The sequence below is a fragment of the Gadus morhua genome, chromosome 7, assembly GCF_902167405.1.
Source record: "Gadus morhua chromosome 7, gadMor3.0, whole genome shotgun sequence".
In the NCBI taxonomy this organism is placed as follows: Eukaryota; Metazoa; Chordata; class Actinopteri; order Gadiformes; family Gadidae; genus Gadus; species Gadus morhua.
Window position 1 is genome coordinate 4,683,534 of NC_044054.1, and position 22,581 is coordinate 4,706,114.

At 47.0% G+C, this 22,581-nt stretch overlaps 1 protein-coding gene across 1 annotated transcript in view; it reads right to left on the bottom strand.

The window, feature by feature from the left end:
* Positions 1-234: 234 nt before the first annotated feature.
* Positions 235-22,581, bottom strand: part of nlgn4xa (neuroligin 4 X-linked a) — an 88,375-nt gene continuing 66,028 nt past the window's right edge. Inside the window, exons 4-7 of the mRNA XM_030361647.1 lie at positions 10,662-10,847; positions 7,074-7,171; positions 5,818-6,509; positions 235-3,424 (exon numbers count right to left, since the gene is read on the bottom strand). Coding sequence (XP_030217507.1) covers positions 2,398-3,424; positions 5,818-6,509; positions 7,074-7,171; positions 10,662-10,847 — 2,003 coding nt within the window. The 3' untranslated portion in view covers positions 235-2,397. The remainder of the gene's footprint in view (positions 3,425-5,817; positions 6,510-7,073; positions 7,172-10,661; positions 10,848-22,581) is intronic.

Genomic DNA, 22,581 nt, shown 5'->3' on the forward strand with positions numbered 1-22,581 from the left:
TGGTTCCGATCACACAGTCCCGAACTCATAATCGTGATCTCATGGTCGACGAAAGTGGAATTGTCTAATTCCATAAATGGATCTGTTCTACACCATGAATGTGTGTATATATATCTATATAATTTAAAATATATTTATTTAAATTTTTTGTGTGTTTTAGCTTGTTTAATATGTGCATCGTTCAAAACATACACAGTATTCTCGTCCCAATGATACTTTCGTACATCGCTGTGGTTGTCGTTTTTTAGAAAATACTTTAATATTTTATTAAAAATGCTGCAGAAAAAGTTTATACAGCTGTCCAGCCACAGATATTATTGATATTACTTAAGGCAAAACTGCAAACAAATATCAGAAGACAAACTAAGGAATCTTCCAAACTCTACAATAAAACCCTTTAAATCCTGACCAAACTGAGGGCTCAACAGAATATCTCATATAGAATTGACAAATGTCGATTGAAATCTCTTTTTTTTGGCTTAATTTGTCGACAAAGGATGCAGAATTAAAAAGAGTTAGTTTTACTTTCCTCCATACTTTTTATATAATAATGTCATTAATATTTACAATCATTCACTTGCTTCCATAACCCCAAAAATATCACAAGCCGGCACATGTACATATTGCTAGCAAATGACAATTTGAAATATCTAACATATACCTCTTTTACAAACGTATTCAAATTAGGCTAAACAAAAAAATTCATTGCTTTGTTTTTTTTTCTTTGTCGGTTTCCAAATAAAACATAGCGGGCCACATTTCAGTTAAGTTAAGTTAAGCTGAGGCAGTGTTTCGATAGCAAGACAAAAAGGAAAAATGAAACCATACAAAATTAGACCGCCGAAAAGTCTAGTACGTGGGTATGTGTGTGTGGGGGATAGGATCATACCATGTCCTGTTTTAAGAGTAGAGGGGTGTCCAACAGTATCAGAAGAAGAAGAAAATCCAAAAGTTTTTATCGGGGCATGCAAGTATGATTTTACGCGAAGAACGATGATGTTGAACGCTCAATCATGAACTTTTTATAAATATCATTATTTGCCCAGAACAGCCGACCGCCAAAAGTCGTGTTAAAATGTGCGTCCTCATTAAATGGGGATTGTTTTTGCGTTTCGGCCATTTTGTGGTTAAAATAATAAGAAAAAAAACACGGAAAATAAAAAACATAGAAAAAGTTGTAATTCCGATAAAATCATAACATTTAAAGTACGGATATTTACACACACACACAGCGAGCGGAAAAGCACAGGGATTCAACCGATAAATCAAAAACAAAATCAACAACAATAAAAGCTCTTTTGATATCTTTAAACTTTTTTCATTAAACCCCTGCTCACAACTATATACTTTTTTGTTCTTTAAAAAGGTTTCATAAATACATTTCAGGCCCCCGGGGGTGATTTTCATTTTGAAAGTTTTCGCCCCGGTCGATATTTAATATTCAACATATAGATCCTTTATCGGATTACTGTCTCGGTTGTCCATTACTGTCTCAGTAGCGGAGCGATAATCAAAAGATTGCCGCTGCCCCTGTCCACTTCGGATTGTTTATATATATATATATATATATATATATATATATATATATATATATATATATATATATATATACACACATCTGTTTCATGGCACAAAATGGCCACAGTAATGAGACTCCTTGTGAGCAGGAGTGTGTGATTGTAAGGTTTTCCCCTTCGGCGATAATTTCAATCTTTTGGTCAAACTCTCCGTGGCGAAATAAGTTCAACATAAAAGTTGGGTTGGAGAGGGGGGCCAGACCCTGTGCCTCCCGGACGTGACTCTGAATGCGGCCGTCCCTCTGATGTCTAGACCTGGTCTGTTCCAGAAGACTGTGAGGATACAGGCATGGTTCACTGAGAAGGCGTGGTAGTAAAATAACATCTCACCCTCCGAGACCCTCCCAGGCCCCAAAGACCTCCAAAGCCCCAAAGACCTCAAAGTCCTCGTAGCTCTTGGTCTCTCCTCTCGCTCCCAACCCACGTCCAAGTCCCAGTTTTCCATGTAAATTTTGTGCTGGCCGAATCCTGCAATCCTGAATCCAGACCCCTTCTCCTCCAGCTGCTAACCTCACCCAAACCAGGGAATCAGGGTAGAAAAACGATCCCCTGCTCATCGCGATCCAACCCCAGCCTTCTCTCCGCCCTATATCCAACCCCGGCCAACCAGGGTCTCCGCGTCCAAACAACCCATTCTCCCCTACCTCAAAACAACCCCCTTCTCCTGCTCCATCCAACCCCAATCTTCTCTCCACCCTTCATCCAGTCCTACCCCATCCAGGGTCTCCACGTCCAACTACAAACCCCCCCTGCGTCGGTTAGTCCACCCGGTCCCAGACCCCACCTGGACCTCCTCCTCCAGGCCCCTCCGGGGGTGGAGCTATACCCTGGTGGTGGAGTGTCCGTGGGGCAGGTTGGTGCTGTTCTGACTTCCGCCGAAGGTGTTGAAGGTGTTGTGCAGTGGCTGCATGCCGCCCAGGGAGCCCGGGATCATGGTGATGGTGCTGGGCGCCATCATGGAGGGCAGGTCGTCCGGCGAGCGCCTCAGCGTCAGTGTGTAGTCTGGCGGGCACGCCAGCCGCGCCAGAGCCGCGTCGTGAGCCTGTAGAGCCACGCCGCACTCCAGGTGCTGCTGCTGCTGCTGCACCTGCAGGTGCAGTTGATCCTGCAGGTGCTCCTGGAGGTGCTCGTGCTCAAGCAGCTGCTGCTGCTGCTGCTTCATCTGCAGGCTCATCAGCTCCTCGCTCTGCAGGTGCGCCACATCGTTGGTGCCGGCGGAAGCCGCGGCGGCGGCAGCGGCCGAGCCGGGCCCGAGGCCCCTCCCGCCGCACTCCCCGCCCCGCTGCGGCACCGTGGGGAGCCGGCGATTGGAGTCGTGGCGCCGCTTGTCCTTCTTGTAGTAGAGTGCGGCGAAGGCCAGGATGTTGAGGAAGAGGAGCGAGGCACCCACTGCGATGGTCACCGACAGCTCCGTGGAGTAGTCCCTCTTCGTCTCGATGACCACCGCTGACCCGTCGCCGGGATCGCCGTTGTCGTTCCCGCCCTTCCGCTGGTCCGTGCCCTGCTTGGTGTTGGCCGGCGGGAGCCCCGGGTGCCGCGTGGTGGAGGGCCAGTTGTTCTTCCCCGGGAAGCGTTTGGTGTAAGGGTACGGCGTGGTGTCCTGCGGGGGGATCTTGGTGGTGGTGGAGACGTACTGGATGATGTCGTTGATGTTGTGGAGGTGCGGCACCAGCTCCAGCCAGAAGGCCACCTTGGTGGCACGGTAGTGGTCGCGGACGCGTGGCTTCAGCCCGATGTGGAGGTACAGCTGGTCCTTGGGGTTGTACTTGGTCCAGGCCACCTCCTCGAAACGGTTGGGTTTGGTGTGGATGAACTTGGTGTCCTGGGGGACCGGCTGGTTCGGGTCGCTGGAGACAAAGCAAACAGGGAGGATATCGGGGGTTAGTAATCCGATATCGGACAGTGAACGTTATATATCGTACAATGTAGGTTATATATCGGACAGAGCATAACAGGGAGGAATTATTAATCCGATATCGGACACTGTACGTTATACATCGGAAGGTGCACTTGATATATCGGACAGTGCATATAAAAGTTACATATCGGACAGTGCTAGTTTTTCAATATTTCTGGGCTAATTCTTTATTTGATTATCGCGATTATCTTTCTTTATTATCTTTCCATAACATGCATTTATCTTTATTATCCGATTTATGTCGTTTTAATTTCAGCTCGATTTTAATCGCACCTCTTTTTATTTTATTCGTATTAAAAACGTTATCGCCAACGAGTTGATCGGGGTTGTTACAATCTTATAATTATCGCCCTTGTTATACAGCGTTTTTCTACATCTATCCCCGACCATCTAACACCGAAAAAAAGACCAAAATACAACTATCTGGCGGGCTATCTCTTCGATTTTCCCGGATCATGTTGGATCAACCAATCAGGACCAACCAATCGTTGGTTCCGGGTGACACACCCCGAACCAACGAGCGGGGATCGACAGACCGTGTAGCCATTAGACTCACTTAGATTAACTTAATCCGTGTAGCCATTAGATTCACTTAGATTAACTTAATCCTCCGCATCAGGAGTGAATCCCGGAACCGGGCTTCAACCCGGACCCGTTCACACACCGACCCCTTCTGGAGGAGTCGATAATCTGACAGCAACAGTGCACAAAAACGCACAAAACGCTCAAAATACGCCTTTGAAGACTGCAACCGTGCACAGAATGCACACCATATAAACAAAAGCACAAAATTAACAAAATAAACAAAACTCGCACAAACGCCTTCCGGAGAAGTCGTCAATCTGACTGCAAAAGCTCATAAAAAACGCTTCGTATTGTTTGCATTCATACCGTTTTTTCTTGTATTTTTATTCCATCTGTGTATCCGACTTTGCGCGGGGGCTTTTATTTTGGCGGTCATCACAGGGGGCCTCGGGGGGGCAGCCATTTTATTAACTTTGGAGAGGAGAAAAAGGGATCGGGGAGGGAGGGGGCCGGCCTTGGGGCTGTGTGTGTGTGTGTGTTTTATCCTGTGTGTGGGTGCGCCAATGTGTGCTCTCTTTTCTGTGTGCGTGCTCGTGTGTGTTTATGTGTGTGTGAGAGTGTGTTTCAGAGTGTGTTTGCGTGCTTTTGTGTGTGTGCTCCTGTGTGTGTGCAAGCTCATGCGTGCATGCTTGTGTGTGTGTGTGTGTGTCTGCATCATTATGTGTGCATCCTGTGTGTGTGTGTGTGTGTGTGAGCCGCTGTCCCCTCTGAATGCTGAGCAGACTGCTCATCACGGCTCTCAGACACACTTGACCTCCTGAACCTCGGAGCCAGACACACAATCCATCCATAGGCGCCAAGCCAAAAGCAACAAGGACGACACAACCGTGTGTACGTTTCTGCGTCTGTACGTTTCTGCGTGTATACGTTTCTGCTTATTTACATTTAGTGTTGTGTTGTGTTGTGTTGTTTTGCGTTGTGTAGGGTTGTGTCGTGTCTCTTCGATTCATGTTGCATTGTGTTGTTGTATTGTGTTGTGTTGTGTTGGGTTGGGTTGGATTGTGTTGTGTAGGTTGAATACAAACACTAACATCACATACACTAGCAGACCCACAACACATCGTGGTATCGTACTCTGTAATTGTTTTCAAAATGGTGTGTTTTTTCTATCGTTCTCAAGCCTTCATTTTTTACGCGAGTCACACTTAGCATCGTTCCACCTGCATCACCACAGAAACAAACTCTTTAGACCCTGCCCTCTGTGAGAGGAGAAGCCGATTATGACGTCTCATCTGACACGGCAACGGTAACCCCGGCAACGCGCCCGGCGATGGAAGAGACAGAGAGAGGGAAGGACCAGAGTGTGCTACAAAGTGGTGATATTTTAGCGGTCAACTCAACAACCCACTCACCCCTCAGATTCAAATCGTTTTATGTTTTGTTTTGGAAAATGGGGGCGAGTGCTGGGAGGGGGGGGGGGGTCGCGTCATTCTGCTTTGATTCAATAACAGTGGTGTGGGGGGAGGGGGAGGGGTACAATGAGTTTGCTTTTTCCGCACTCAGTGTTTTATCGGCCGCTCGCCGTGAATGGAGAGAGGGTGAGGGAGGGATATAGGTAGAGAGAGAGTGACAGAGAGAGAGAGAAGCAAAGAGAGAGAGAGAGAGATATGGCTATGAAAGCAAAACAGAAACCAAAACCGAAACTTGATCCACACACCGCAAGTTCAAAAGCAAAGCGGAAAGCGAGAGCGACATGGAAACCAAAAGCAAAAGCTAACCCTCCCGACAGTCCATTACCCAGTCTTGGCGAAGTTGGTCCAGTAGGTCATGACCACGGCGCTGAGCATCACGTCGTTCTTGGAAAAGTTGCAGTTGAACAGGTCGGTCGGTCCGATCATGGGGATCCCGAAGACATACGGGACCTCGTCTCCGTGCGCCGAGTCGGCCCAGCTGGGCTTCATGTCGCTTTGGCAGTGGTGGTAGAAGGCGTAGAAGTAGGTGGGCGACCCGTACTGCGCATGGAGGTCGGCCGTGGCCACCGCCGGCGCCACCCATTGGTGGTCCGTGAACAGTGCCACCAGCGTCTTCCGGCGCGTCTCCGGGTTCTCCTTGTCCGCCCAGTCCGTGTACATGAACTTGATGGTCTCGCGGAGGGTGTCCTTCCCCTCGGGGTATCCGTAGAGATGGTCCACGAAGTCCGACACGGCGAAGTCGAAATCGTTGGCAGAGACGCCGTCCTCGGAGTCAACGATGCCGTCCACGAACTTAAACCCCTCCCCTTGGTTGACGCCCAGCATGATGTCATAGTTGAGGAACTCGCCCTGCTCCATCAAGATCTGAGGGTCGTCTGGGATGACGTCACCGTCGATGACCGGCCCGAAGGCGATGTGGTACTTGGCGGGGGTGACGTACTGCTCCACCAGCTCCTTGTAGGACTTCTTCTGCAGGCACTCCACCAGGTCAATGCTGTCCAGCATGTTGCAGCCCACCTTAATAAAGATAAGATAAGATAACGTGTTGGAGCCATTTTGATATTTATGATTGCAAATTGATTTCAGTGATTAAGCTGATGAAACACTATTGAAATAATTATAATATTTAAGTTCATGAAATATGGTTTAATTGTATTGTGTATTATGGTTTACAATTACGGAATTCAATGTGTGAAAACTGTGATTGACTGCCGTGTTCTGTTTGGCCTATTGAGTGTGACGTCTGATGGTCTGAATGACAGATGTCTAATATAGGGATGGGTTACCTATGACTAGGTAGAGCGGAAGTGGCAATTTATTTTTCAACCGCGTGAATGTGATATACATCTTTGTTTATATGTTGAGTAAGAAGGGAACAAATGAATCGATCAATACTTTAAGACGCCCGTTGTCCAGATTTATCTGCTCTCAGAAGCGGCCGATGAAAAGCTGCCACTCCATAAAGTTTACTTTAACGTCCCCCAGGGGGAAACTTCATCTACGGCTGCAGTCACTGCATCACAAACTCGCAACATACCACATAAAACATACACAGAAGTTGACAATACAAACATGCTTCACCTTCTCGGCCAGCACGCGCGTATACTTCCCCGGCTGGTAGTTGACGGCCCAGCTGGAGAGGGCCGTGCCGGATTGAATGATGGCCTTCTGAAAGAGGTCTGTAGGGAGGAGGAGAAGGGGTTAGTGGACGGAGGAAGCTTCATGGTCGTCCCTTAAACCCAGGGAAGTATTTTGGGGTTCAGGAGTTAGAGCGGGTTGACTCGCAAACGGGTAGGTTGAGTTGTGTCAAGGTGTCCCTGAGCGAGAGGCCTCACCCTGACTGCTTTAAGTGGCTGACATCGCCCTCATTGTGTGAATGTGTGAATGTGTGGATGAAGGGGTTAGTGGACTTAGGAAGCTTTATGGTCTTCTCTCAAACCCAGGCCGGCGACTGGAAGGTTGCTAGTTTGATCCCCGGTGTGTCGAGGTGTCCCTTAACAAGACGCCTCACCCTGACTGCTCCTGACGGGCTGGCTATTGCCTTTAGTAGCTGAACCAATGACATATAGATGCATTCATATACATGCAGAAATCATTCAAACGTATATAAATACATATATATATATATTGTTGTGTTTTTTCTGAAGAAAGTAGTCCAATCCTTGGTTGCTTTTAACTCACTTTATTTGTTAAAGTAGGCCTATTTCTGTATGGTAACTATGAAGCACAGGGGAGAGAATTGTATCCAACTCGTATTGAGAATAATATCGTGCACTACTTCGAGCCCCGGGCATAGGCCCGGTCCTCTCGGCGGGGCTACCTATTGATTCTGCCCTCTCAATCTGAATTCCGCGCTGTGATCGTCAAGTGGGCGTGGCCTATGTGAGGTGGGCGTGACCGGTGTGACGTAATGGCTCCGCCATTGCAGCTTATGTGTTAGATCCTGCTTTCTAGTGGCTATGTGAGGGTAATGCAGCTTGTGTGTTCGATCCTGCTTCCTAGTGGCTATGTGGGGGCAGCTTATGTGCTTCAAATACGTAACAATATATATATATTAGTGCTGTCAGTTTAACGCGTTATTATCGGCGTTAACGCAAACCAATTTTAACGGCCTTAATTTTTTTATCGCGTGATTAACACTCTTTTGGCTTGCCAAACATTGTAGTTTTTCAACTGCTGTCTACCAACAACTAGTCACGTTAGAAAAACTACAACACCATACCGGATCTAGCTACGCCGGAAACAAAACAACAAGCACGCTGCACGAACTTGTTGCAAGCAAGCATACGGAGCGGGTGAAAAACTCCTTGAAAGTGTGTGTGTGTTTCTGTGTGTTACTCTGTTCGACCCTGCTGCACGAGAGTTCAATGTTGTCATTAGATGTTACGTCTTTCTGACCAATCGCAGTTCAAGGCCCACCTGGGCTCTACCACTTTGGGAGGGGCCGCTCAGTAAATCCCCTCTAGACAAAATCGGTTGCGCGAGAGGTAGCGGGCGCCCAGCTCAGGCTGCCGGACGGCACTGCAAGGAACTTTTATAAATACATTATTGTTATCGCGCAGTAATCAGCCCGACCGCTCCGAAACGCTAACAGCCCAACGGGAATTCTTCCGACTCTCCCGATTACCACTACGCCACCATGTGTGTGTGTGTGTGTGTGTGTGTGTGTGTGTGTGTGTGTGTGTGTGTGTGTGTGTGTGTGTGTGTGTGTGTGCGCGTGTGTGGGTGTGGGTGGGTGGGTGGGTGTGGGCGTTATTCGAAAGCCTGGTAATGTGTATAGGCCTACGTACGTTAGGAATATTCATACTGGTTTAATAATAAATGTTATAGTATTTCCCCTCTTTGCTGAGCAAGAGTTTTGTTCGAAAGTTCAAGGGATATGTAGAATAGAAAAAAATGTGTGATTAATCGAGATTATTCGCAAGTTAACTGTGACATTATTGTGATTAATCGCGATTAAATATTTTAATCGCCTGACAGCACTAATATATATAACCAGACATCATTAAAACCAATATATATCTAATTATATCTATGCATAGAAAGACATCATCATTCAAGCACACACATCCACAGACATATTCCAAACATGGTGCTGCCCGCTGGAGAGGCGGTCTGAAGGACTTAAAGACGTTCACTTGAAGACAAGGTGAGAAGCCATCAGCACGCCCTAAACAAGAGTGAGAAAACGTGCATCCAATCTACCGCAGCCAATACACTCCAAAACCGGGGGTATAACCAGCGCCCATGGGCAAACGACGAGATGTACTCCTGGAAATAAAGACATCACTCGTAAGCAAAAAGTGACGCATTTGGAGAAACAGCGGTTCATTTATTTCCCAGTTCACACCGTGCTATTTATAAACCACTTGCAGAGAGAGAGAGAGAGAGAGAGAGAGAGAGAGAGAGAGAGAGAGTTAGCTGGCCTGACTCCGGGGGTCTTATCAGTCTGTCACCGCATGTTAGCGTTTCCCTTTAGCACCGAGTGTTAGCTGGTGTGCTAGCCGCAGTGGCACAACGTTCGCACGCTAACAGTCCCGGAGGGGGTGTCGCCAACGGGTTGCAGGGGCGTCACCTGCGGCTCGGAGGGGGCATCGCCCAAATAATCGATGATGGGTTTATGGATTTGATGAGGGGGGCGTGTCAGGAAGGTCAGTGAACAGATCAATCAGAACGACTTAAAATAATAAGACAAAACTTAATGATGAGGATGATGATGATGATATTAGCAATGAGAATGAGGACGATGACAAAGCAGATGAAAAGGATGATGAAGATGATACCGTATCCACTTTAGTGCACATCCCTCGATTTCCATGGTGACGGCTATACTAGGCCGTGAGTGTGCGTGTGTCTGCAGTCGTGTGTGCATGCGTGTGTTTTTCTGTTTCCATGTTTGTGCGTGTGTGTGTCTCTGCATCCATGTGTGTCTGTGTGTGTGTATTTGTGTGTCTCTGCATCTATGTGTGTGTGCATGTGTGTGTGTTTGCTCCTCCCTAGCCTCAAAGTAGTGTTTGCGTCAGTGTTTGTGTCTGTGTGGGTCCGTAAGCTCAGTAGTTGCTTGTCTGTGTGTGTCCTTGGGTGTCCCTACCTACTTGTAGTGTCTTTGTCTGTTTGTGCGTTCCTTTGTACCCTCAGAGTAGTGTGAGAGCGTCTGCGTGTGTGTGCCTGCCTCTGTGTAGTGTGTGTCTCTTTGTGTGTCCCTCAATTTCCTCAGTGTAGTGTGATTGTGTGTGAGTCCCTCCTTACCCTCAGAGTAGTGTGAGTGTGCGTCAGCGTGTGTGTGTCTGTTTGTGTGTGCGTCCCTACCCTCAGTAGTTGCGTGTCTGGGTGCGTTCCTCCTCACCCTCATAGTAGTGCAACAGGGTGTGTTTGCGTCTGCGTATGTGTTTGTGTGTGTGGGTTCCTCCCTACCCTCAGAGTAGTGTGAGAGCATGTGTATCTGTGTGTGCGCCTGAGCTTGTGTGTGCGTTCCTCCTCACCCTCAGAATAGTTTGAGAGCGTGCGTGTGCGTCTGCCTGTGTGTGTTCCCTCCTCACCCTCAGAGTAGTGTGACAGGGTGAGTGTGTGCGTTCCTCCTCACCCTCAGAGTAGTGTGACAGGGTGAGTGTGTGTTCCCTCCTCACCCTCAGAGTAGTGTGACAGGGAGAGTGTGTGTTCCCTCCTCACCCTCAGAGTAGTGTGACAGGGTGAGCAGGCTGACGCAGGAGGCCCCCGCCCCGGAGCCGAAGATGGTCACCCTCTTGGGGTCGCCCTTGAAGGCGGAGACGTTCTCCTTCACCCAGCGGAGAGCCTGGATCTGGTCCAGCAGACCATAGTTCCCCTTGGCCGCCTGGTCGCCCGTACTCAGGAAGCCTGGAGAGAGAGAGAGAGAGAGAGAGAGAGAGAGAGAGAGAGAGAGAGAGAGAGAGAGAGAGAGAGAGAGACGCATAAGCACACACACATGGAGGCAGAGACACACACGCAGGGAGGGAGACACACACGAACAGAGAAATGGATGCAGAGAAACAGGTACACACACCGACACAAACGGACAAAGACACATTAACACACAAAAACAAACACGTATGTACACATCAACACAGACGCACACAAACACACAAAGAGAAAAGAGGAAAAGAACCGATAGCGATTGGGCCGCAACACAATAAGACTGCAGCGATAACAATTGAAAACTACCACAAAACTATTTAAAAAATGAGGGCGTTGGTAACCGAATGTTAAACTGTACCGACAACACTCGCTTCTTCGGGTTGGCGAAAACACACACTCACACACACGAACACACACACAAGCGCATACACACACCCACACACACAAACACAGAAACACACACACACAGGCACACAGACGCCCACACAAACGCGCAGGCACACAGACGCACATAAAATAAATGCAGACACACACAAATGCACTAACACACACACACACACACACACACACACACACACACACACACACACACACACACACACACACACACACACACACACACACACAAACAAACACACTATCAGCAGCAGCCAATGAGCCCTTCTGTGTTTTCTGTGTTTGTGTTTTTCTCTGCATCAAGGAGCCTCAAATGTCCTGAAACAATGTTCAAACTAAAGAGCCTGCAGCACATTCTGAAGTAACACACACACACACAAACACACACACACACACACACACACACACACACACACACACACACACACACACACACACACAATGCAACAGACACACCCCCCCACACACAAATGGCCGCAAAGACATACAAACACATACGCACACACACACACACAAAGCCACAGATGAACACACACACGGCTGCAGACACACACAAATGGGCGCAGACACAAAAAATGGCCGCAGAGATACAAACACACAAGCATACACGGCCGTAAAACACACACCAGACACACACACACTCACATATCACAGAGACACACACACATGGCAGCAGAGAGACACAAACATAGCCGCAGACCAAAATACAAACAAAAAAACACACACACACACACACCTCCGGAGAGTGATGGCCAGCCCCCCAAAACATGGCTGCCATTAAATAGCCTGACTTAAAGCCCTGCCACAGGAGGAGGAAGCCCGCCCCTCCCCCGCCCCCCCTCTCCCCCCCTTCGACACACACACACACACACATCCCCCCAGGAGCTATGAGTCCATTCTTGCCATCACTGCTCTGCAAAGGTTTTGCCAAACTGACAAATAGTGTGTGTGTGTGTGTGTGGGGGGGGGGGTTGTGTGTGTGTGTGTGTGTGTGTGTGTGTGTGTGTGTGTGTGTGTGTGTGTGTGTGTGTGTGTGTGTGTTGGGGGCGGGGGGTAGGACCTTTGATGGAGACCTGATCCACTTTGTCATGGCAGGGGGGAGAGAGGGCGGGGGAGAGAGGACGGGGGAGGAAGGGAAGGAGGGGGGAGGGGGTGGGGGATTACAAGGCCTCTGGCGGCCCCCACACGCTGCCTGCCCTCATGTGGCTCACCCAACGACCCTGACCCCCCGATCGTCGTGATCACCTTGACAACTGCCGCCACCCCCCTTGTAGTCATCACCATGTCAACCGCATCCGACCCCGTCATCATCACAAGCACATCTGCCACGGTTATCATTATAACCATCAAAACTAACACCCACCACCATCATCATCATCATCACGATGACAACCCCATCCACCATGGTCATCAGCATCATCATGACAACCACATCCACCATCAACATCCTCATCATCATCATGACAAACATCAACCCCGTCATCATCATCAACCTCATGACAACCATCACCCCCATTATCATTATCACCACGACAACCATCACCACGTCCAACACCATCCTCACCATACCAGGGACAACCATCACACGCGCCATCATCACCTCCAACATCATCATCACTATGACAACAACCACCATTGCCCCCCCCGCCATCACCTCTGCTTCAACATTTCCCGGCTCACACCGTCACTCATTCGCGTCTCAAAACGGTTTGTCTGATTAATTCATGCACCTCCATCACTCAGCGAACGACACACACACACACACACACACACACACACACACACACACACACACACACACACACACACACACACACACACACACATCAAAGCGCACATCAAAAGCACACAAAAACACAAATGCACACACACACACTCACACAAACGGATGCAGGGACACACAAACGCAAACACAGACACGAACGCGCACACACAAACGCACACACACGCGCAGGAGCGCCCAAAAAAGCACAAGCAAACACAAATGCACACACACACACACAAACACACACACTTCACACCCCAAAACAACAAGTTCCTCCGAGTCTGTTGCATAAAGTAATCACGTCTATGAAGAGCAATAATGTACGCTCATTAGATCCCCGATTGATGAATGAAGGGAGGGAGGGGAGGAAGGCGAGGGGGAGAGGGGGGAGAAAGCCTGACAAAGGGAGACAAAAGAGAGAGAGCCACGACCGTCCTCATGAATAACAGACAACGCCGTTATTAGATTAGTTGCTTTTGCGTATCACAGACAAGCGTGGGTTTTAATTATGTCGAGAGAATGAGGGAGATAGACTGAAGGGGTCACGGATACAGAAACAGGGGGAAGGCGGGCTACTCAGCTCAGCCCTGTCCAGACAAGTATCAAGTACGTAACCCTGGCCGCTGATTGACCAGGAGGATAGGTGAAGGTCAATCGGAAAGCAGCCCCGGTGGTCGCCTAAGTAAAAGGATTAAATCGGAAGCCTGGATAGCTTGATTGGAGGTTAAATCGGGAAATGAGTTTTCTTACATCCCACCACGGGGATAATCCACTTCCTGTTGCCACGCTGCTGATGTGATGTCAGGAGATCAGTGTCAATATTATGTGTATCCAGTACGAAGTGTAATGTATCCCATCCCTATGGTCATGTGATATTGGTATACGCAGTACTTATTAACTTTAAAGGGACACTTCACGTCATATTTTTGAATGGTCTTGCATCATTCCGGTAGATCCAACGAGCGCTAAAGAAGCAATGATGTAGTACCAGAGACGCAGTCGTTTATTTATAATATCATACGGCGCACACAGCTTTTGGCCGTGTTCTATACGATATTCTAGAACACTCCGGGAGCTCCGGCGGGAGACCTGGAGCTCTAAATCGAAATATATAATATAATATATAGACATCTATAATATATTACATAATATCACGGCCAAAAGCTGTGCGCGCCTCTGGATGAAATTATTACAAATCAATACAAAGGTCTTATTTTGCAAACCCGCACCCGCCCATACCCGCGAATTACATTCCGCACCCTACCAGACCTGCTATAAATTGATACTGACGCCCGACCCGCACCCGAAGGAAAACATTCAATGGAACGCCAGGAAATCACACTATAATATATTTATTTATATAGCACCTATAAAAACAATAATTTACAAAGTGCTTTGAAATAACGCAATTACGAAGACATTTAGGAAGAGAATAATAAAAAACAAATAATAATAGACAACGTCACATAAAAGCAAGTCTATAAAAGGATTTAAAAGAGTTTACTGATTCAGCAAGCTCTATCTCTGCAGGTCGTTCTAAAGCCGAGGCACTGTGGTGGAGAACGCCCGATCACTTCTGGTCTTGAGCCTCGTCCTTGAAAGAGTAAGTAGGGCCCCGCCTGCAGATCTAAGGCTGCGAACAAGCTTGTACGGGGTCAGCATGTCTTTTATATACTCGGGGGCTAGACCATGACGAGCCTTAAAAGTGATCAATAAATTCTTGAAATCGATTCTAAAACAGACAGGGAGCCAGTGCAAAGAAGCTAGGACAGGAGTGATGTGAAGTCATCTGTTAAAACCAGTGAGAAGTCTAGCTGCTGAATTTTTAACCAACTGGAGGCGGGAGAGTGATTTATGGTTGATGCCGGTTAACAGAGACTTACAGTAATCTAGACGTGAGAATATGAGGGCATGGGGTTGAGTTGGGGTTGTGATAAAAAATGTTGAATTTTGGAAATGGTTCTGATATAGAGAAAACATGACTGTTCAACTTTGTTAATGTGAGGGATGAAAGTGAAGTTTGAATCTAAAATGACACCTACGTTTCTGGCAGTGGGCTTGATATTGCTGGATAATGGACCGAGGCTGATGGGACTGATGATGGTGGTAGGCGGGTTGAACAGTATTATGGGCCATCCAGTGGTTGACATCATTAAGATAGTCTAAAACAGCAGCCAGACTTCTCTGATCGTTGGGTCTCAGCGAGAGGTATATCTGTGTGTCGTCAGCACAGCAGTGAAAAGAAACATTGTGCCGCTGGATAATTTGGCAGAGTAGGAGCATATATATTGAAAAAAAATAGGACCAAAAATAAACCCCGCGGTACACCATAGGTTATTTGGGTTGTGGATGAAGAGTAGTTGCCGATGTCGACGGCACAGGTTCTGTTAAAAAGATAAGAAGTAAACCGACCAAGTGCAGTGTCCCTGATACCAACAAAGGATTTAAGACAATTTATTAAAATTGAGTGATCTATAGTGTCGAAAGCGGAACTTAGGTCTAAAAGAATAAGTTGGGAGGAAACAACTTTTTCTAAAACTTTTGATAAAAATGAAAGTTTAGAAATAGATACAATTATTAAGATCAGAACGGTCTAGGTTGGGTTTCCTTAAAAGCGGTTGGAACGCAGCATGCTTAAAAGCAGATGGAACAACACCATGGATTGAAGAACTATTAAAAATAGGTAAAATGCTGGGTACAACTGTGTATAAAACCTCTTTAAGAAACTTTGTGGGAAAAAAATCAAGGCTGCACGTGGTTGGTTAGATGTCTGTTAAGATTTCGGATAAAAAGGACAGTGAGACAGGTTGGACATGGGTAAAATATATACAAATGTCTCTACTGGTGGATAAAATGCTATCTGGAGGGGTGATCTGTTGCCCAATAAAATCTATTTTCTCTTTAAAATTCTCTTGGTCTCTTGTGTAGCATCATAAAAATAAGAGAGAGAAGAGGCGGTGACTGAATCTAAAAACTTTAAATAAAAATCTGGGGTTCGAATTTGTTTTTATTAAATCAGGTTAGAAAAACAGGAAATTTTGATTGAAATTTTTTCATTGAGTCAAATGTAATAAAATACTTGCAGGACGTCTTCGGTGAGATTAAAATAATCGAAAACATCTAAAAAATCGGTGATGAAAACCTGAGTGGGGCAGCAGACATGGATGTTAAAATCACCTAAAATAAGAACTCTGTCAAATTTTGACATAAAATAGGATGAAAACTCTGAAAACTCCTGGATAAAAACACTGTTCGGTTTTGGGGGTCTGTTAATTATAAGGATTAATACTGGGTTTTTTGAGTGTATCCTAAAACCAATATGTTCAAATGAGTTAAAAGCATTATATACAACAGGAGTGCATTTAAAATTATTTCTGAAAATGACTGCAACCCCCCCCCACCCTGTCCAGATAGACGGGGCTGATGTAGATGCCTGTAATCAGGATGGGTTGCTTCTATGAGAGAGCTGCAATCGCCTTGAGTGTGCCAGGTTTCAGTGATAATAAAAAAAGTCCAACATGTTAAAAGTAATAAAATCATGACATAAAAATGACTTATTGTTCAAGGAACGCACATTTAAAGGAAAGAAGTTCACTGGAGTGTGGGGCAGTTGCTGGCAGATGACTGTAGATTTTTCAGAGAGATTTGAACTAGAATTGCAAAAGAAATTCTGCAAAGGGCTGTATAGAGTTATTTCTGTGTGTGATTATATTAGGAATTGGAAGATAGATGCTTTCGTTGTTATTGCTACGAATGGTTGGTGTTTGTCATGATCTGTAAGAGAGAAGGGTCATTTCGATATTTGTTGATAAAAAACGGAGCCTACCTGGGATGGGTGGACTCCGTCTCTTTTAAAAGCCTGGAGTCTATTAGAAAATTTGCTAAAATTGTCCACAAAGGGAATGGCCTGGTTTCGGCAGTATTATTTCAGACAGATGTGCTTTTGGCGTATGCGGCTGAACACAATGGGCCCTATTTAAACAGTCAGAAACGCAAGTGAGAAGTGCCAAGCGCAAGTAGCTTTGTGGGCGGTTCTATGGCGATGTCCCTAGTTTACCGGCGCAAAAATTACGCTTGCGCCCGGCACAAATCTAAAAAGGCTTGGTCTGAAGTAGCCTCATTACCCGTACGTGTGGTTTGGGCGTAACGTGCAATAAACCAATGAGAGTGCCAGCTCCCATCCCCTTAAGAGCAATGAGCGCATTTGAATCTGACATGTTGATATTTTGACAGCGCGTCTGCAGTCTCCGATGAGACAGATGCATTTCAAACTTCAAATAGCTCAGTTTATGGCCAAATAATATGGCCTAATTCACACATGGAATAAGGTTTTCTTCCACAACTTCAGAAATACTGAGTCCTCAAATAAATTTCAGCAAAGAAAACTTAACACACATATAATATGCGGTAACTGTGGTTCTATTTAATGATATACGCAATACATTATAAACATTGTTTCTTATCAGTATTATATGCATTATCGTTATCGACTTGTGTTCCTAATATGCATGTGACCCCCCGTTAATATATATTGCCATGGACTGTATTATGCGTTACGTGTTTAGTTTGCGTGCGTGGACACACACACACGCGCCCGCATTCATTAATTATTTTACACATACACACAAGCGCGCCTGCATTCATTCATCCTTTTTAACCCTCACTCGCGGTAAAACAATGTTTTCTCAAGATCAAATACTCATCAATCCTTAAAGTTATGAGCATGGGCACGATGTCTGTGAAAATATGTGTTTGCTGTACGGTGTTTGCAGATGCATTGATTTAAAAGTACAACTTATTACCGCTGTATCTGCTGTTTTTTCCCAAATAATTTCCCAAGAATGTGTGGCTAGGTAGATGAGAGAAGCAAAGTGCATGCGCGAGGTGCACAAGCAACATTATGCATACGCCCTTAAAATAGCATCTGAACAACGCGCCACTGACTTTAAACCAGGTATTTCCTTGTTTGTGGCGCAAGTGAATTCTGAAACTGCAAAATAGCACCAGGGAACATTTGCGCCAGAACACGCCTCCTCCTTTCGCCGAACCACCCCGTGGGGCGCAAGATCATTCCTTAATTTACAGACGCGTGGCACAGGAGGGAAAAGAACACTCTGCGCCAGTTGCAAACTTGCAACGACGCATGCGCCAGTGAATAAGTAAATTGCGCCGGATGCAAGATAGGGCCCAATGTCACCAAAACGGGAAGAGGGGATGGGTCCGTAAATTACCACCTGCTTCCCGGTGTCCAACAGGTTGTCTACGGAGTTGCACATAGTTTTTCTTGAGGGATTCCAACTGCTGTTCCTTGAGGTCATTTGTTCCAGCTTGGACAATCACTGTTGTGGCAGAGTCATGATTGCGGTTCACCCAGTCAGCTGCGGACGATATTTCTTTCACACTGGCACCAGGATAGCAGTCGGTCCGACGCCTCTCACCGCCACATGCCGGACCATGGAGGTGCCGACGACGAGCATAGATGGTGGTGGATTTTCCGTCGGGCTTTGCTGGCAGGACTGGCGGGGGGGTGGGGGCCGGATGGACCGCCTGGAGAGCTGGGGTCTGCTGGACGTAGGCCGTCGTGGTGCACCAGCTATGGGGCGGGCGGAAGGTGGGCAGCCTGAGAGAGCAGCGGCCGAAACCGGGGCGCAGAGCCTCCATGGAGGAGGGGTAGGTCGGGGAACCGCGGTGAGGACATCGGCGGCGCTAGTGACAGGGGGCGGCTGGGCGGCTGGGCACCAGCGGCGGTTGTTGCATCGGCGCTTCCATCAGCAAATATAACGGGCTCAGCGATGTCCGTTGTGGGGTCATCAGGTGAGTCCTTTCCTTCTCCATCATCCAAAACCTGGAATAAGTTGCTAAGTGGCAGGGCGACGGAGGATCGCAGGTGGAGGGAGCGTTCAGCCGGACCCTTGCTACTCCTCACCCGGATCCAGGGCTCCGGGTCGTATGGAGTAGAGCAGGCTCTGGTCTTGGGTTTAGCCCCGAGGGCGGGCCAGAGGTCGTCGGTCGGGGAATGGGCCTCAGTTGAGAGGATCGGATCCCCCCTGGCGATTGCCGAGCTGGAACAGGGGAGAGTGGTGACTCCGAACACAGTGGCTGAACATCAGATGGACTGACTGCCATAGTAGCTGCTGGAGCTAAGCATGGTAAGCCGCTTAGCTTGAGTTGTTGCAATAGTTGAGAAGCCGAGGATTAGATCGTCTTTGCTTTTGATATCCTGTTTCAGTCGCGTGATGCTCTCCTGTAGAAGCCGGTAAGTTGGATGGCAGTGGCCACAGATAGCCATGATAAAATGTTTAAAAGTGAGGGCTAGCCGGCTAAAAACAAACCGTGCAAGCTAACTGATAACCAGTTGGAAGAAGCGGGTATCTTGCTCAAGGAGGTATTGGCCCCTAGAGACAAGCATTACAATGCAAACACGACAGTAATTTGCACTTATCTGGCGCACTCAGAAGAGGAATCAACTGAATAAATGACAGGTATATAGTTGGAGACTGGCAGGCAATCAGGGCACTTGCAAATGAGCCTCGGCCCCGGCGTGGTGCTTTAGATTGCTGGGCAAAAAAAGCAAATCATCCACTGTGGACGGTTTTAGTTGACTCCTCCGCTCCTGAATAACATATCCAGCACCACAGAAGTCTCGCTCACAATCGCAAAACCCGTGACCGACCCGCACTGTTCAGGCTTCCGACCCGACCCACACCCGCGTCTCACACAGTACATTATTTTTCACCTGTTTCATCGAAATTGTGCGGGTCACCCGTCGGGTACCCGAACCCGTGCAGGACTCTGGCCGAGATAACCCCCACTACAATTCTTTACTTGTTGTGGAAGTACTAGAGACGTCCGAGAACCCGACGCAGTCTTTAATTCATAATATCATCTGGAGGCACACACAGCTTTTGGCCGTGATATTATGTATAATATTATATTATATAGATACATATTTAAATATTATATTATTTACATACAGAGCTCCGGGAGTCCGCAAACGGCAACAATCAATTCTCCTCCATGCTGCTGTTCACGCTGGACTGCAGGGAGTGAATGCTGATTGGCTGTAATGTTACGTTCCTCAGGGTGTGAACGCTAATTGGCGTTGTGGGAGTTCTCGTCTTCAAGCGCCAAAAAGTCACTGTCTGCATTTTCTCGGTCAAGAAGTCACCAAATCAGAAATGTATCTTAATATTAGAATCAATAAATTACCCACTTTTAATACAGATTCATGTCTCCACCGGCGAAATTGTCCCTTAAAGGTTTAAGGTGATATTGATTCACACAGTACTTGATATTCACTTTAACATTTCATGTGATATCCATACAAGCAGTACTTGTTATTCAATATCAAGGTTTCATGTGATATTGCTATAAGCAGTACTTATTCACTTTAAAGGTTTCATGTAATATAAATACATGGTGTACTTATTTAACTTAAAGGTTTCATGTGATGTTGATACACGCAGAACTTGTAATTCAAATTAAAGGTTTCACGTGATATTAATCTAAATGGTACTTATTTATCTTAAAGGTTTCATGAAATATTCAATCACACAGTACTTGATATCAATACATGCAGTACTTGTTATCTGCTTCGAAAGTTTCATGTGATATTGATATACGCTGTACTCGTTATCGACTTTAAAGGCTTTTCCCTCGATGTTGCGCCAACGGTATATAAAAACATCCCATCTTCGTATCAAGACCCATATTCCTACAAAGGAAATGGAAGAGAGAGAGAGAGAGAGAGAGAGAGAGAGAGAGAGAGAGAGAGAGAGAGAGAGAGAGAGAGAGAGAGAGAGAGAGGCTCCATTTCACATAAAAGGAATACTTCATGAAGTAAGACAGCAGGAGAAAGGAAAACTTGAATTGTCCGACAGCGACAAGAAAAGTAAGGGCCCCGCGGCGGGGGCCCCGCGGCATCAAAGGGGCCCTCGATGAAAAATATAGCTTCTGTGGCCCAACAGAAATACAAGAGAGTGAAGATCCGTGACCGAGAGTGGGAGCGAGAGGGGGGAAGAGAGAGAGAGAGGGAGAGATAGAGAGGGGGGGGGGGGGGGGGGGGGGAGAGGCAGACAGAGAGGGGGGTGGGGAGAGAGAGAGGGAATGAGACAGAGACAGACATAGATGGAAGGTGAGAGAGAGAGAGAGAGAGAGAGAGAGAGAGAGAGAGAGCATAGCAATGCAACAAAGATAATCTCCGCCGGCTGAACGCTCGCCTTGTTACGCGGAAATCCAGTTAACCTTCATCAGCGACTGGATCACTGCAGCATTCTCATGCTTTAATCCCCCATCCTCCTCCTCCTTCCTCTCCTCCCTCTCCTCCCTCTCCTTCCTCTCTCCTTCTCCCTCCTCTTCCTATTTCTCCTCCTCCTCCTCCTCCCTTTCCTCCCTTTCCACTTCCTCCCTCTCCTCAATCTCCTCCTCCCCCTCCCTCTCCTCCACCACCACCACCACCTCCCGCTCCACTTCCTCCTCCTCCACTTCCACCTCCTTCTCCTCCTTCTCCTCCTCCACCACCACCACCTCCTAGACCACCACTTCCACCCCCACCTCCTCCAACACCACCAACCCCACTGCTGGGAGAGTTATGTAGGTCACACCGCCGATGGTACAGACGGACAGATGCTGAATGCTGAGAGCTCCGCCCGATGCTGTTGAACGGGTGGAGCGAAGCGAAGAGAAGTAGCAGGGCTTGACGGTGTTTCTCACTGTTTTCTCTCTCTCTCACTCTCTCTCTCTCTCTCTCTCTCTCTCCAAAAACAAAATTTTTTCATCGTCTTATCCCACAGAAGCAAAGCAGAGAGTGAAGATAGCAAGACGGTAATAATAGCTGTTAATTGCGCTCTCTCTCCCCCAAAAGATAATCTCCCTCTTGAGGCCGGGGATAAAAGGGTAATTATCTTGCGGAAAGACGAGGGGATGAAAATAAGGAAAAAAAACAAAATGGCAGCCGGGATTAGCCAGGTCAGGTGATCCCACGGTCAGAGAAAGTAAAAAATAAAATCCTGCCATCCCTTTTCCCGCCACTACAACAGTTGAAGCAAATTCATGTGGATGTAAATCCACAAATTGATACCCTTCTTACTCACTTAATGTATGTTTTATCAATAAACCAATTACACTCACCGTCTTGTGTATTCCCGCCCATTCCACTCCAAAAGGGTGCGGGGCAAACTGGAAAAACCCCTAAAAAAAACCTTCACTGAAAGCCAACCTTATTGAAACTCTTTCAATCTTGTCACCTCAATTCAACTGAATCATTACGCTTTGAAACTTTTTTTAATTTTTTGAGTTCAACTGACATCTGCCGCCGTACGGATTAACGGTGTACTAAAACAAACACAGACTTTGTGATTTCGGGTCACATCAATAAAACAACAACTTCATTAGGGCTTGCTAATTAGCTGCGGCTCAATAGCCTAGTGCGCTGTCTAACAGAGCTAGCTTCTGTTAAGGCGGAACGCGGATGTTTGAACCAAAGGAATCGAGGTTGGAAATATCAGGTCAGTTGAGAATGGCGAGAAAGCCAGGCGCTTTGTAGCTAGCGTGGTG